The sequence below is a fragment of the Brachycentrus maculatus genome, unplaced genomic scaffold (genome assembly GCF_059751285.1).
Source record: "Brachycentrus maculatus isolate JH-2025_06_01 unplaced genomic scaffold, ASM5975128v1 h1tg000692l, whole genome shotgun sequence".
Classification (NCBI taxonomy): domain Eukaryota; kingdom Metazoa; phylum Arthropoda; class Insecta; order Trichoptera; family Brachycentridae; genus Brachycentrus; species Brachycentrus maculatus.
In genome coordinates, this window is record NW_028281424.1 from 387,691 (window position 1) to 405,434 (window position 17,744).

General features: G+C 32.6%; 1 protein-coding gene across 1 annotated transcript; it reads left to right on the forward strand.

Moving 5' to 3' along the window:
• The first annotated feature begins 8,166 nt into the window (after positions 1–8,166).
• Positions 8,167–12,505, forward strand: LOC148300587 (UDP-glycosyltransferase UGT5-like). The gene is made up of 4 exons (XM_088274575.1): positions 8,167–9,086; positions 9,957–10,179; positions 10,622–10,841; positions 11,669–12,505. Exons 1-4 carry the CDS (start codon positions 8,244–8,246, stop codon positions 11,982–11,984), a joined length of 1,602 nt encoding a protein of 533 aa, XP_088130701.1. The 5' UTR covers positions 8,167–8,243; the 3' UTR covers positions 11,985–12,505.
• The last annotated feature ends 5,239 nt before the right edge of the window (positions 12,506–17,744 follow it).

Below are 17,744 nucleotides of genomic sequence, written 5' to 3' on the forward strand. Positions count from 1 at the left end.
AGTTTTAGTAACTCCGTTCAACAAAAAGGAAGTTTATTTTTTTATGATTTGGTTAGAACTGTGGAAGAGCTGAGTTCAAATGATGGCCTTTGGTCCGCTTAATCGAGCGCAACACTTGAATATTACGGCGGCCCTTTTTAGGGACACGTTTTTTAAATTGAGTCTGATTATAAAACTAATCATTATATTAAAAAAAAAAACTTTTTGATGAGTAGCGTATCTCAATTCAAACACATGCTACGGTATTAATTCTTCTTCTTCTAACCCTTATCCGCACCCAATGGTGCAAATGGAACTGTATAGATTGACGCAGTGTTATCTTGATCCTTACTTACACGAAGGCGAGGTGATCACTTATGCGCTTCAGGGACCAGTCCAGGGTAATATTAAATAAATATTAGAGTGAAAAGTTACTAATATTTATTTTCACCCCCCTGGGAATTGAACTCGGGACATCCAGCTCGGTAGCTAAACACCCTAACCATTGCACCACGGAGACGGACGGTGTAAATTTCGTAGTATATTTAAACAGTAATACATATTATCTCATTAATTGATTCGGCTATATAGTTATATCTGTCTGTTTTTAATTTAAGTTTTATTTGGTAAATACTACTATCTCTTACAATCTATTGTAACATGTATTTTGATATATTTATTTTTTGTCACAATATATTTATTTTTTGGTTAGCTTCATATTTAATATTTACTTATTACTTATTACGTATTTACCAAACCGTGATTGAAAAATTTAATTAAGTAAACTAAATAAGAATAGAACCACAATTAGTTTATAAACCAAGCCATGGACCTGATTCGCTTAGAAGCTCTTGAAACCTTTCCAGCAAATTAGTTCACCTCTTGTAATGAAAGGAGAAGAAGCAGAGGGAGAGGGTAGAGAGAAAGGGAGAGGGAGATAGAAGGATGCTGATGGAGGATGCACCATTACACCCATCTTCCTAATGTCCCACTCAAAACACTGTCCACGGATATCTCATTCTATGTCTTTAACCAAAAATAAATACCTCCTTTCCTCGAAAAATACTATTTTATGACGAAAACTTTTAAGCTGTGATAGAATAAGGAATTTAAGGGGATTTAAACCTGATTTTAAAATTGGTTTATCATTCTTTATATGATGCAGTAGAAATTCGTTTTGCTATGGTGTCCCATAGTAATATGATTTAAGATGCATGAAAACAGAGAGACAAGTTATAGAAACCTCAAAAAAAGCTTTGGCTCTTTCGTCATTTTATGAGGGGACGAAAATGTATCTATCGTTTTCATCATCACATTAATATCCAAGACTTTATAAGCGCCCTTGAGGTAGTATTATACGAAAACGACGCTACATAAATAAACCAAACATATTATTATTATAAAAACAAAGTAAAAAATAAGAAGATGATTGCCAACCTTCAGCGTTGAATGACACTATAAGAAGAAAAATTAGATTCACAAATACCCAAAACAAATTTGCCATATTATTTTGATGATGATGAAATCAATTATATACTTGTATTTTCTTTGTGTGGAAATTTTTTGAAACCCTAGTTTATCATTTCAATTTTGAATTGTGACGTTATTCTTGCAAATGAGCAGTTTATAAGTATATGTATGTGATTCTACACAAAAAGTCTACTATCCACGCCCGAAACCTTAGGAGCGCCATGTATTTATTTAAAAAAGAAACAGTATCCTTTCAAATAAAATTGAATGAATCATTTTATAAAAGGCTCGCTTATAATACTTCAGGGGTGTAATTTGGGCTCACCTTGAAGGCGTAATTCGATATATGGTATGTATGTTACCGCTTGGTCGCGTGGACTCTACCAAATAGTGAATGAAAATCCCTTTGTAAGGAATAATACAACGCAACGCACATTTGATGAAAAACAAACAAAAAATAAAGCATCGAAAGGTTTCACATCTGCCGGTAGGGTGGTGTGCTGTATCGCGCTGCAGTAATATGAACCTTATAGGTGATAATCTGGATTGGGTAAATATTGAATGTACCTATTTGTTAATATGGAAATTTAATGCTCAATTATACGTTTATTCGGTGCAGGGACTGTTGTTATTATAATCATATTCACATTCGTGATAAAAATATATTTTGTTAAATATATAAAATGTTTAATTATGTTTATAAGAGACAACATAGTTTGGGCATTAGAATGCCTTTTCTACTATATTTTATCTTTTTAGTACTTCTGAGTATCTCAGAACCAAAAATGATAAAAGTATTTTAATATGCTGATACAAGAGAACAAAATATTTCGAAATTGTTAAAGGATTATTTTTAGAAATTATTTAATCTTAAGTAATGGCACATAGGACGCAGAGAACTTGATCATATTGTGCATTAGGCAATCACCGTGATAACATATAGAAAAATACCAAAAAACTCTTGGATGCTGCAGGAAGAAAACATGACTCGAAGACATGGCCTAGGTGATGTTACCCAAGATAGAAGGACCTACATTCTGAGGACGAGGAGAGCTGACCACAACAGCCCACAAAGAAGATAAGTTGAGATAGAACCAGGAAGAAGTTAAATAAGTCATAAAATGTGATATTACAAAATAATATCAATGAGAGAGGCAATGAATAATACATATTTCGTAGTAGACAGTTTTGAGAAACGGTTTTATAGTAAATCAAACTCGTATGTACATATATGCATTTTTTTGGTAAAAGTAAAATATTTATGTTACAATATTTATTATAAATCACAAATTTCTTTTTCTTTAATTCACAGGAATGAACGACTAATGGCCCTTAAAAGAAAAATACACGTACAAATGTATTGAATATTTTGCAATACCTTTGTAAAATAATGTTTAGGCATGCCGATTTTTCTCTAATATCTGGCTAAACTATAGTATTCCCTACTTTAAATTAGTTCTGAAAAAAGAATATAGTCAGAAATAGTTTTTGCTGGGGAAAACATGGTTTTAACTGAATTTGGGTTAACGGTAAATATACTCATACATTGGCATTACATGAAATGTAATAACTGCAAGTTAATTGTTGTAGTTTACCCTAAACCGCTCATTATATGCATTTTGGAAGCTGCTCCGGTTCAGCCTTAATTGCCAAGACACGTGATTTTAATAGCAAAGTATCGCCGCAATGTAATTATTGTGGCCATAAATGTGCTGGAATGTGTGAAGAACGGGAAGATTCGGTACCCCCGCGCCACTCGGCAGATGATGCGGGTTCAGTGCCCCAATACCGACAGATGGAACTTTCAATTCCAGGGGAGCGAAACCACACACATATATACCATAAGCTGCTAGTATTCAGTAAAGTGGAAGTTTTATCATTTACAATATTTTAAGGGTCCATCACGAATCTGAATTATCTCCAATTATAGGAGTTATTTATCAAATTATTTTTTGACATCTCAACATAGATGAAGAAGTATATGGAAGTCTGTAATATGAATGTGATTATAATCCAGGATTCGGACCTCATAACAATGAAAAGCTTCTTTCATCTCACCAATAGATGTATCTTATGAAATTCTAGTTATTCAAGTCAATGTTTCGAAATTGAATCATGTATATATATATATATATATATATATATATATATATATATATATATATATATATATATATATATATATGCATATATATATGTATATATATAAATATATATATATATATATATATATATATATATATATATATATATATATATATATATATATATATATATATATATATATATATGTATATAGAACTTCCAAGAATTAGAGTAGTGTGGTTGTCAATCATGGGTAGAATTGGTGAATGTTACACGTGTATTAAGTAATAATTTAAACTACCTTACGACGGTCGTAAACCCCGTAAATGCCCAGACTTATTCTTCTCCATCTATGTTGAGATGTCAAAAAATAATATGAGTTATATCATTTTTCACCTTCCACAAGTATACTGTTTTTTTCCACATACATTTTATATGACTAGTGACCGAGGTTACCGATATCGTCAGATTGATTATGTCGGTAACGATGATTCTGGTGACTGGTCGAATAAAATATGTTTGCAAAAAAATATACAATTGTTATTTTATTATATTAAAACATACCATGATTATCAACCCTCAACGTGAAGAGATACAATTAGATGAAGAAAAATAGAAAATTTGACATACCTTATATTTGATATCCTTTTTCCAACTAAATTTGCATTTTAATTTTTTTTAACCGTTCTTTTCTCACTCATTCGTTCCACATGTTTAAACCATCTCAACACACCTTTCTTAATTCTATCGATAATGCTTATGCCTTGCATTCTTTCCTTATTTCACAGTTCAAACATCATTCATTGTTTTGGCGCACACTCGTCTGAGAGATCGCATTGACCGCATTCAGTCTACTTTAATCCTTAATTCAGTCTAATTTAAATCTATAAAGAAAATGTATCGCCATGTAACGAAGTTTGATATTGGTCGTGTACAAAGTGTTGTCGACCCCTCGGCCGAATTCCTTAGCGCCAATCGTCGACCGTGCTTCCTAAATAAATTTATTTATGTGCATTTACTGGCAATAGGAAGGCCCGTGGTAATTGGATCTGCCGCCCTTTGAGGTATTCTGTTACTCCATTTAGCGGATGTATGAAATTGAATGTTTAGATTAACCCAAGGGCACAAATATTTGAAATTTTAAGTGTTACGAGTGTCAGGAAATTGGAGATGGAACATTTTTTTGAGTTGTTTGACATGCACATTAAGTATAGATTTAGTATGTTGCTTAGATGAGGCGTTCTGCTGCAGTTAATAATAATAATAATAATTTTGGATAATTTATATAGCGTCATTTTCGTAAAATACCATCTGAAGAGCTCTTTTACGGATATAGATTATGATATGAAAATGATAATGATAGATAAAAAAAAACAATATTAAAGAAAAATGTCGTCAATCGGTTGAGTCTGGAGGCGGGAAAGTGTTAACATTTGGAGAATGTAAACTGTTAAATGATATTTATAATCGTAAGTTAGAATCCATCTTTTGCAAATAAAAGTGTATTCGTGTAACCTATGGCAGAACATAACAGAGTTCTAGCGCCAGTACTGATGCATAGAAGCCAAACTTGTCATTGCCAAAATATCTTTCTTAGCCGTCCTCGGTATATTTTATAACACATTAGCCAAATATAATCCTGCGTTATTCTCTCGTCATCCAATCACAGCACATGTCCAAACCATTTAAAAAACTCTTAAGTACAGATACATATGCAGCTAATTAAGCAAGCTTGTCTAACTGTATACATTTGCTTGAAGTGAGCATGCTCGTTTACATTCATAAGCAAACTTATTCAGAAATGCTTAGAGAACACCCCTCCCACCCGCACTACAGATAGCATGCTCAAGAATCAAACGACTGTCCATTTTTGAGCATGCTAATTTCTAGTGAAGTACACACATAATTACTAAGTAATATTTTGCTCAATGATAGAATGCTTTTATGCTAGTAATGAGCGTTTGTATCTATACCTTTACTAAATATTTTCAATCATCCTCGACTCAGCCTTACATTCCCTCTTAATACATTTATTTTATTAATTCTGCTATAAGATTTTACATGCATTCGTCTAAGAAATCGCATTTCGACTGGATTTACTGCTATTTTTTTAAACATGCTTTGTTTTTAAATGGAGCAAAAGAGATAGCGGTAGCGAATTCGCAATATCATACACTATAATTTTTGTAGACGTTCACATACAGGGTTTGAGGTTTTTAAAAATTAATTTCTCATCGCCTAAGGATAAATACTGCAACAAATGTTTAAATTGTATAAAATATAATAATATAAGGGAAAGTAAAAAGTGAGTTTTAAAGTATTCAATTTATCGGTAGAAGTTTAAATAATCAAATATTTATACTGAGCCCTGAAATATGACACGATTTTCAAACTTTCCTTCTGGATTTAAAGTAAAATGAATAAATTAACCTTTTTTAAAACTCTGCTTAATTTTGTAATGGGTCATTTGTTTCATTCCGGATTTTCAATATTCCTTAATAATAATAATAATAACCCCTTAATTCAATAAATAATTCTGCAGCAATTTCTACGTTACATAAAAAATGAGTTACTTTAGTGTCGAGATCCATGCAAGTTTTTGTACATCATTTATTCAACTGTAGATAGTATAGGTGGACTCGAAAAAAAAGTTATTGGTTTATTATAATTAGTATTTGCAAAAACTTTCGAGTGGAATATGAAATAGGTCATCTCGGTACCTTTTACAAAGGACGACTCTTTTAAACTAAATTTAAATAACGTATTCACTTTAGTAGATACGTTTACCTGTAATAACACGAGATATGCTGAATTTAAGGTCATTGATAGGTCATATTATTTTGGCATACATTTGAGGCTTAATATAAATCTATGCATATTGTCCGTAGCGGTACTCCCTTCGTAATTCGTCGAATTTTATAAATTATTTATACGAGAAATCTTATATTGCAAAGGCGGTTATTTTATAAATATTTATAACATCTTTTACTAACTTTCGTAATTTTTTAATGAATTATGTATGAGAATTTAACAAATGAAAAGAAATCGAGAAGTTCCAAATAACGAAATAAATTTAGATTCTGACATTTCCGCTGTGCCAACTACTCTTTTAGGTCGAAACTTTTAAATATGAGTTTTTTATTTTAAATTATGTTAAAGAAAATGACAAAAATAAGAAAATTGTTACGTGGTGACCTTTTCTAGAAATTATAAAGAAATTTAATTATACCGTTCCCCGACTACCGTCCACATGGGAAATCAATCTCAAAATCTTAAATGTTAAGAGTTTGATAAGTAAATTTATTTTCTAAAAAAGTATTCTCTTAAACAGTATTCTTTCTAACCTAAAATAAATATTTCAATATTTACTATCTACAAATAGATGTATATAGTATGTGTGTAACTCTCCTATTTGTTTCCAGCAGTGAACTGAACTTTTCAATGAATGAGTGCGGTATCATAGACAGTTGTCATGTGCTTGAGATAAAAAAAAGGGTTGTTATTCATACCTATACGTTAGGAAATGGTACGATTTTTGAATAATAATAAAGCCCTGAACCTGATGCCAAGTAGACGAATGCACTCATCAGTGGGCGACTTTATAAGTAGGCGGTTTTCTAAGTAGATTTAATATTTTGTATTTGCGTATTCTAGTCATTAATATCATTATTAACGTTTACACGTTGGGTATTTTTCTAAAGAGGGCAGTGTGGTTTTTGTCGATGATTTTAATTGTGAGATTTATTCTTATTGTTTTTGTTAATGATTCTCGCAGTTATTTAAAAAAATAAAAACGTGAAGTTACTTTTCGACTAGTTACTTTATGTCGATTTGCTTGCTGTATATTAATATAAATAGGAGGTCAGAATGAAGTCTCAAATTAGATTTAATAGTAATTATTGATTAATTAAAAAACGTGCAGTTAAAATAATAAAAGTTTTCGGGAAGGTTGAGACAATGGTTTCGTACCATTTTTTCCTCCTGCTATTTTTTACTTACCGAACGAGGTGGTTTAGGTATGGTGAATTCTACGCAATCAGTTACCAGAAAAAGGCGTGGGTTTAAATACCTTTTCAAATAAAAAACCAACTCTATTGATAAGAAACTCATTACTGTCACCTTGTAGCAGATGTCGGGCACGCGAGCGCGATTATACATACTCGTACTATGCTACTGGTAATTTTAACTTCGTAAAAATAATTTCATGACAGCGACATATGGTATGCGAGGGATGCCACACAATAGACACTTTTCGGGATTCTTTCAAATATTTTAAACCCAGCAAAAAAAGGTACGTTTTTAGGTGGAACCTAATTAAATGCAGCAAGGAATCACAATGAAATTAAAATTAAATTTGACCACAATTTTACGCTATAGTTGGTTATAAATGTGGAAAAATAAAACAAACTACAAAGTATGTTTATAAAGTAATGTGGACATTGATAAAGTACAATAAAGATAACTTATTTATAATTAATGTTTCACGAGTAAAACAATTGCCATTACAATCAGTATTTTGTACATATTTATGAGGAAAACATATTTGATTTATGGTAAATTAAGTAAACGGATAGATAAAGTTCATAAATAAGTAAAGATATCTTAGAAACAATGTTCAATATATGCTAGCTTAGTATTAGTTCTACTTATGCGATGTACGCGTTGTAATACCGCTTACAGCGCACGACGTTCAACCACTTATTGATGCCATGTTCGCAATCAAGTGCAAGTTTACCGCGATTCTTTCTTTGGTTATTGTTGTTGTTAATTTTGCGGAATGTGCGAGAATTTTGTGCATATTTCCAATGCCATCGATCAGTCATCAGACAGTCTTCAGACCTCTGACGTACGAACTTGCCAGGAGAGGTCACCGGCTCGTTATTGGGACCCCTTACCCCAGTACCTCCAAGAATCCCAACATAACTGAATTGGACTGGTCATTCTTGCGAAAGACATGGTCAGAATCACTCAGTTTCAATAAAGTAGGAGAAAGCAAAATGGGACCATTAGATACTGCTAAAATATTCGGAAGAGTCGTTGTGAACATTGCTGACGGGGTTTTGGGTGATTCGCTAATTCAAAACATTATCAAGAACGAGTCCGAACATTTTGACCTACTTATTATAGAGTATGTCTGTTTTCCCGCTCTGTTTTCTCTCGTGAATAGGTTTAATGCGCCATTTATCGGTATAACATCTATGGATTTGATTAGTATTAATCACGGTATAGTGGGGAACACCCCCCATTTTGTGTTGCACCCTGATTTTCATTTTAACGAAGTACTTATCGCAAAGACGTTTAGCGACAGATTAGATCGCTTCAGATTAGGGCTGATTGTAGAATATTTATACAGGAACTGGATAATTCCTACTCAAAGTGATATCGTGAAAAAACATTTTGGTACATTATTTAAGAATTGTCCAGCGGAAGACGATGTGCCTGACTTAGTGCTAGTTAACGCTCATCCTGCACTGGGTTTCAGTAGGCCGGTAGTTCCTACATGTGTAGACATTACTGGAATTCACTTGCAAGATATCAAGCCTTTACCAAAGGTGAGAAGCGCAGTAAGGAGGTGTGTGTTATTATTCTTTATATTCGTACTTCACCGTTGATGAGTAAGTAAATGTCTGGGTATTTATACAAGTACCTACTGATATTGACATGGTTTGACTGTTAATAATCTTACACAATGCCCGACATTAACCATTCACATTTCAACTATAGATAACAGCACTGAGCTTTGCATTTTAATAATAATCAAAAATTATTTCTAATACTTTCGACATGTTTTAAATTTAAGCGACATGGTTGTCTACCATATTTGCTCAAAATGACCAGCTAATGACAGGTCGTAAAAAATGTAGCTTCTTTTTTTCAATCTCTGTAGCTTTTTTTTTACCTCTTTTGAGATATTAGTAAAATAGACGCCGAAGTAAATAATGAATTAAATACCCATAAGAAAACAATTATTTATTTTACAGATTTAATTTAAAGACCAATATTTGTGTACTTTAATCTCGTACCTACGTGTATTCTTTATGGTAGATCAATTTTAAGAGTAATTTAAAATTGTTTTAATTTAATAATTTTTTTTAAAGAGGAATAACCCGGAATTGCCTAACCTAACCTAACCTAACCTAACACCCAGACCAATTGAAAATAAATCATTCTTAATTTATTTTGCACTTCGCGGGAATCAAACCCGCGACGCCAGTTTCCCAGTCGAGCGTCTACCCAACTACGCCATGGCGCCTGTCCATACAATATATGTAACAAGATTTCATAGAATTTCTAGAATATTTCATAGCAATAAATGAGAATCCTTTCTTCCAACGTGTTTGCATTGTAAAAACTGATAAATCTGATATTTTATTGGCCGTGTAAGGTGAATAGAAAGTGACTATCCTTTTTTATGCTTTTAGGATATTCAACTATTTCTCGATGGGGCCGTGAAGGGTGCTGTATTATTCAGTTTAGGCAGTAACGTCAAGAGCAATTTACTCCCAACTAAAGTCATCAACACGATAGTTGAATGCTTTTCTGAACTGCCCTACAGGTTTCTTTGGAAATGGGAATCGAATGAATCCCTCGAACTCTCCCCAAATATCCGAACCTATTCATGGCTTCCCCAAACTGACGTACTTAGTAAGAACCATTAATAGAATATTCTTATTTGTTACAAAGGATTGTACGGCCATACGATTTTATTTATTATTTCACCAATATTATTAAAATATATATGGCATTGGAATTTTAATTTAATACTAAAGTAAAGTAAAATAAAGACATCCATCCCATCTCAATTGACGTATTCAAGTTGAGATATAAATAAAAATATGGAAAAACTTCAATAAACGAAGAAGTTACGGGACTACATTACAACATTTTGAGTGTGTCCAAATACTTCTTCACAAAATCTGGATTATCTCTAATTACAGATAAGATATGGAAGTCTGGGCATTTACGGGTCGTCAGCCCCGTAAATTCCCAGACTTCCATATTCTTCTTCATCTTTGATGAGATGTCAAAAAATAACTATATTTTAATATCAAGGAGCCAAAACAAGAAATGTTTCTTTTGTTTTTAGATCATCCTAACGTTAAGTTGTTCATATTTCAAGGAGGATATCAGTCTCTCGTAGAAGCAGTTACTTACGCTGTTCCTGTGATAGGAATGCCGTTCGTAGCAGATCAAATTTTAAATGTCGAAAAGATCGTACTTTACGAAATCGGGCTGAAATGGAATCTGGCAAACATTGAAAAAGATCGTGTGAAAAATGACATTGATTCAGTAATAACGGAACACAAGTAAGTAGTTATTTAATAACTGATCGTGTCAGTCGAGGATATCAAATTCAAAATTAGAATTCAAAATGACATATTTATTTCTATATTTATAAAATTATTATCTTATAGACAGTGTCGAGAGGTAGTGTTAATATTTTGAATGACAGTCAAGTGCACAGTATATTAGATTAAATGAATATAATTATTATTATTGAGGAAGACCGAGAAAAACTTGACACGATCAGGTATACCAAATACTTGAAAGCGGTCAGGTTAGGAGTCGAAACAATTGGCGGGTATGTATTAGGAGATGCATGAACGTGGAAGAGGCGAAGAATGCAAAGACAGAGTGGTGTGGCGTTCTATTTTCTCTACCTACCCCTGCGGAAAAGCGGCGTGATGGTAAGTTAGTTAGTTAGTTTAAAATCATTTAGATTTAAAAAATATACATCGGAACATTTCGTAAATTTGATTAATTTATTTAGGTTTTTCGTATATGTATTTTTTCCATCGGAATTGTTTTACAGAATTAATACACACACGCATATATTTATATATATATATATATATATATATATATATATATATATATATATATATATATATATATATATATATGTGTATATATACACAAACACATATATATTTTTAGTAATAATATTATAAGAACTGGCTAATTAAATAAATTCCTTATCAGTCGTAATGAATGAACAATCTTAGCCAGACATTAAAATAAATGAAATCGATTTACCGAAAAACTAATAAGCTCTCCTATTCGTTTTTTTTTTTTTTTTGATATTAAATAAAATAGCTTTGCGTGTAGTAAATGTCAAAAATGTAATTTTCAGATACAAGGATAATGTTTTACGACTGTCAAAACAATTGTACGACGCTCCACAGGCCCCTTTGGAGCGGGCAGTTTGGTGGACGGAGTATGTCATCAGACATAATGGTACCAAGCACCTGAGGTCCCTGGCCCCTCAAATTACGTGGATTCAGTTCTTTTATCTTGATATTATGGCTTTTCTTTTTGGCTGCTTGTTATCGTGTCTACTGATTGTGTATTGTGTCGCCAAATTGTTATATCGCTTTATAAAGATGTTTGTTTTCACCAAATATTTTGTAAAGAGCAAAGAGGATATTTCTAAACGAAAGAAAGATTAAGTTCATAAATTAAATGTGTAGGATGAAGTAAACGATATCATTTATTACGTTTTTACATACAAAAAATAAGGATTGTAAAATGAATTAATACTAACATAAATATCGTTGGCTTAAGGTCCACTTTCTGAACCGCAGTAAGCGCTTCCATTTTTAATGAATTACGTACTTTGTTAAATCGATGAATTACCGTAATTTTTGGTGAAACTCACTTATTTACCTCGCAGCTCTGGCTCAATATTTTTAAAAGTCCAGCGGTAAGGCGAACTGATTAAGGATCAATATAGTCATATCGTTTTGTGTATGCTGTATTCTAGCATTTTTTGTATCAGTATGTGATGGAAGCGTCCATCACATGCTATTGCCGCTGTTAATGCTGTGAACCTCAAACTTACCTCAAGCAACCCTTGTCAAAGCAAAAACCTATCTGCCAACACACAATTCAAATAATTGTATCAAAATTACAAATTTATCTCTTAATTTTGAAATGGTTACCGTCATAAACTTTTATTTTTTGGTTTGTTTTATATTTTTTTCTTCATAATAATACGAAAAGAGAACATATCACATATTTTATTCTGTATCAAACTTTTCGCCGCCTCCTTGACGTTTTAGTCACGAACTCCCCACCCCATCATTTCTTGCGGACCACTTTAATAAACACTGATTCAGATTATCAAACAGCTGACTGAAAAGCAATCCTACAAAGTAAAAATACGATTTTGAACTCGTTATATTGAAATTGATCTGAAAAAAAGAAAAAAGATCACTTTTGCAACCAGGAACACGTGAAACAAAATATAATAAACAAATCTTAAATAATCTGGCTCCAGTACATATTTCATTGCTTTTTTTGTTTTAGCCGAAAATATGATTTATTTTTCCAATAGAATAATTTAGGTCATTTCGAAAATAATTATCTGTCACATAGGATAGGAGGGTATTCCTGTCAAATTTAAAGGAGAAAAGGAGTTCGTTCATTCAATGTCCAATGTCCAATCAGGAACGATGTCAAAACCCTTTGATCGTGACATTTTGACAATACCATTCGAAAAATCATTCCTTTGTAAGTTGAATGTGTTATTATCTTAACCTTCCTATGTTTGGGAAAGGAACGGGAAGATCAGATCTGTCACGAGAGATATAACTCATTTACCGAAACTAGTGAACCGTTCAACTTCACTATTCACAGTCAATTCAATAAGGCTACAACACCTAAAAATAACTAAACAATATTTGCTCGAATTCACAAATTCTTTCAAATGATTGACCTTGTAACGAAATTCCAAAAAAACAGAATAAACCAAGCGAATGTTCGCCCCTGTATCCCACCCTTATACATTTACAAATACCATGTACTTTTATAAAATAAATATAATTGGAGCTTTTTTCAATAATTAGGATGTAAACTTATATGTTATTGTTCTCTGTTGTTATTAAATAAAATAAAAAATAATATAATAAAAAAATCTTCATAATCGACACTCAATTCGTTTTGTTAGATGATATTTTCAAAAACAAAATATTTAAAAAATAAGTATTACTTATTAAATACAACAATTTCTTTAAATCTATTGTGACAGGTGTATCGATGCATTCCCCGTCATTTCCCAACACCGTATGAAAACGAAAATGATACGGAATGCATCGAAACACGTGTCACAATAGATTTTTAGAAACAGTGGTATTTACTAAGTAAAACTTAAATTAAAACGGATTGATTTTACCACAAAGTGACTACCGAATCAATTAATGAAAAGTAAAAAAAATATTACATGTTTTGCTTCTGAACTTTCTTTATACTTTTGTTCGTTCTATAAACGTCAATTAAATATAACTAAATTGCTGTTATTTACATTTTGCTAACCAATACTAGTTTTAAGCAAAAAAAGAGATGATCTTTGGAAAAAACTGAAATGGGTATTTTGATAAATCATTTCAATAAATTTCTTTTCCTATAATTTTGAAAGAGATTTTTTTTATGAAAGCTTCCTTTTGCATTTTACGAAAATTGTGCTATATAACCTATCCTGTTATAAATTATTTTTATAATCGCAAGTAAGAATATTTTGAAAATAATTTCACCCATTGGAAACGCATTGAAAAATTATTGCAATTTAAATTTGCACTCAAATAAACATTGAAAAAAAATTATCCCACAGGATGTTTTACAAAACTTTCAATTAATTTTCTAACTAACTAACTAACCATCACGCCGCTTTCCCGCAGTGGTAGGTAGAGAGAATCGAACGATTCACCACTCTGTGTTTGCAAACATTCTTCGCCTCTTCCACTTTCATGGATCTCCTCATACACACCTGACAATTATTATGACTCCGACCCGGCCGCTTTCAAGTATTTGACATATTGACAGATTGTGCCAAGTTTTCCTCGGTCTTCCTCTGCTTCTTTTTCCAACTACATTCGCCTCATGAATTTGTTTAACCGTTCTTTCCTCACTCATGCGTTTCACATGTTCAAACCATTTCAACACACCTTTCTTAATTTTATCGATAATGCTTATCTCAGCCTTGCATTCTTTCCTTCTTCATCTGAGGGATCGCATTTCAACTGCATTCAGTCTGATTTTAACCTTCTTTTGGCAGCTTCATGCTTCGCTTCTGTACATAAGGGTTGGAACATAATTTTCTTAACGTCGAAATTGCCTACTTCTCCAGGGTTATATAATTATTATAAATTTTTATTAAATTATTTTAATATTGTTAAAAATATTATTACATTTTATTTTATGTAGATTACTACACTAAATATCTAATTCTAGTTACGCTGTGCGTCTCCAAAAAAAAATATTTGGTTTTGTAGGAGCTTAGAGAGGAACTTAAACAGAATATTAATTTATTTAATGAGAAATGACGTACATTATAAAAAAATACGTTATTTATAATCAAAAAATGATCGTAGGTTTTAAAGAGATTTATTTATTATGAAAAAAAATGTAGAAGATTATCAGATGTTTTTTGAAAATCGAAGTACAGAGACCATTGCATAGGGAGGCGTCCTGCCCAACATCTTAGCCATGCTCCAGTCCAAGAAGACCAAGAAGAAGGCGCAATAATACATACGGTGGTTCCACATTTCCCCCTTCAAACCCAGCCGATAGACGGCGTTTTTCTTTAATATCTTTTTATCTCTCATCGTTTTCATATCATAATCCATATCTGTATAAGCGCCCCTGAGGTAGTTTCTTACGAAAATACAGCTATATAAATCATCCAAGATAACTAACTAACTAACTAACCTTCACGCTGCTTCCCCGCCGGGGTATGCAGAGAGAATAGAACGCCACACTACTCTGTCCTTGCAAAAATTCTTCGCCTCTTCCACGTTCATGCATCTCCTCATACATACCCTCCGATTGTTTCGACTCCTAACCTGAGCACTTTCAAGTATTTGACATACTTGATCGTGCCAAGTTTTTCTCGGTTTTCCTCTGCTCCGTTTTCCAATTACATCATCCAAGATTATTAATATTTTTATAAATAAATGTGAAAAATATAATGTTGGTTCTGTACCATGAATACTGTTATATTTTCTCAATTTTCTTTATTTACTTATTTAATCTCACCGCACCGTAGTGCTTTACTTTCGTGAACATAACATGCACGTATTAATACACATACCACTTCTTCTGTAGTCGTATACAGTAGCGAGGAATCAAGACGTATCCTTTGTAGCGAAATATTCAAAAATGGCCTTTATTACGTTCGTGTCAAAAGCACAAAGGAGGGTAATTGAAAGCGCTGGAAGCCCCTTCCCTCACACTGCCCCCCGCCCCCCCTGCTGCTGCCCCCGCCCCTCACCAGATGCAGGCTAAGTAATCCAAATTGCACATTACCTCGTCACGGTTCACCGGAGGAAATTAAACCGGTATTTATGTTTACTTAGTTGCGCAAAGAAAAATTTGTCCCATTTTTGTCGGCGCGCAGGTAAATGCAGGGTGTTGATATTCTCACTCTCCTTAACATTCATCATTCACTTTGTGTAATATTGGTATTCATTGTTTTCGTAAATCAATATTCTGAGATAATAATGATAAATTTGGATAATTTATGTACCATTTTCGTAAACTACTACCTCGAGCGTGCTTCACTGTGAATGAATTGGGAAAAATAAGACAGTGGAAATGATTTCGCCAACAAGTACGTCTTTCGTTTTTTCTACAGATCATCTCACTCTCACTCTTTCTAACTACTAAAAGAACAGCAGTTCACGCCATCCGTGAAAGGAACATAAGGCTGAACTAAAGTTAGTTGAAAAATCACGACCAGATCAATCACAACCCAAGAGTCTACGTAATTGGATGGCATGTATGACTAGATGTTTAAGCGTAAAGGAAGCTAAGAGTCAGGACACAAAAGTGTGGCGTTTCATCCTCTCTGCCTACCCTTGTAGAGAAACGACGTGATGGTTGTAGTAGTAGTAGTAGAAATAATGTTGTTGGGATCGAAGGTGCTGAGTAGATAAGATAACTTATTTACAACATTTTGAGTGTGTCAAAATACTTGTTCACAAAATCTGGATTGTCTCCAATTACAGGAGTTATTTTCATGTTATTTTTTGACATCTCATCAAAGATGAAGAAGAATATGGAAGTCTGGATAAGAGTTTCTGCTTAATAAAAAGCTTCTTTACATCTCACCAATAGATGTCTCTAGTGAAGTTCTTGTGATTCAAGAACATGGTTTCTAAATTGGTTCATATATATAGAACTTCCAAGAATTTGAGTAGTGTGGTTGTCAATAATGGGTGGAATTGGTGAATGTTACACGTGTGTAAAGTGATCACTTGAACGAGCCTATGACGGTCGTCAGCCCTGTAAATGCCCAGACTTCCATATTCTTCTTCATCTTTGATGACATGTCAAAAAATAATAAGATACCTTATTATAACACGAGACTTTATTTCAATAAAACATGTTTATTTTACATGATTTTCCACCGTCTCTTTTACTTTAGATGTAAGTATGAATTAAAATTAATAGAATATCTTGTGTTGCCCCGAAGCACGTTAACTTGTCTGATACAGGATTTTGAGAGAGCTAATATCTAACAATATTTGGTTTTAATAGTGGGTAACAATGCCCTGCAGGGAAAAGGAATTTAAGGGATGTGGCAAACCTTGGAGAGAACATAAGTTTTTTGTTACTTAAGCATGTAAAATATACGTCTTTACACTTAAAGACATTTTTAAAATTACTCTTTTAATATAACATGCTTGTTATTTAACCAATATTATTAATATGAAAGAATTTATTTTGTGGTCACACATTTTTAATTACATAATCTTTTTTTTATATTTACTTTGTGTGTGACGTATTTTATTTTATTTTTACCCTTATCCATGCATGCACTTCATCATATTGAAGAAGTATTATTTCAATCGTTAAATACTTGAAGGAAATGTGATACGCTAAGCTCCAGTTATCAGCCCAAGGCCAAATCATATAATCATATGAGTGAAAATTGCTTAATCAATATAATTTTAACCCGTGAAGAAATCGAACCTAGGACCTCCAGCACGGTAGCCAAATACGTTACCTACTAAACTACAAAGGTGGTGTATGACTATTTAACGATTTTTTGGTGTGCTGGTTTTGAGATTTACCAATTTGACTAATACGAATTTTACAAAATCAACCGTCAAACTGAGCTAATTTCAGATTTTTTAAAAAAATTTACACATACTGCCATGAAAAAATGCGTTAAACGCAACGAATACAGCTGCATTTATCAGACTTTTGAC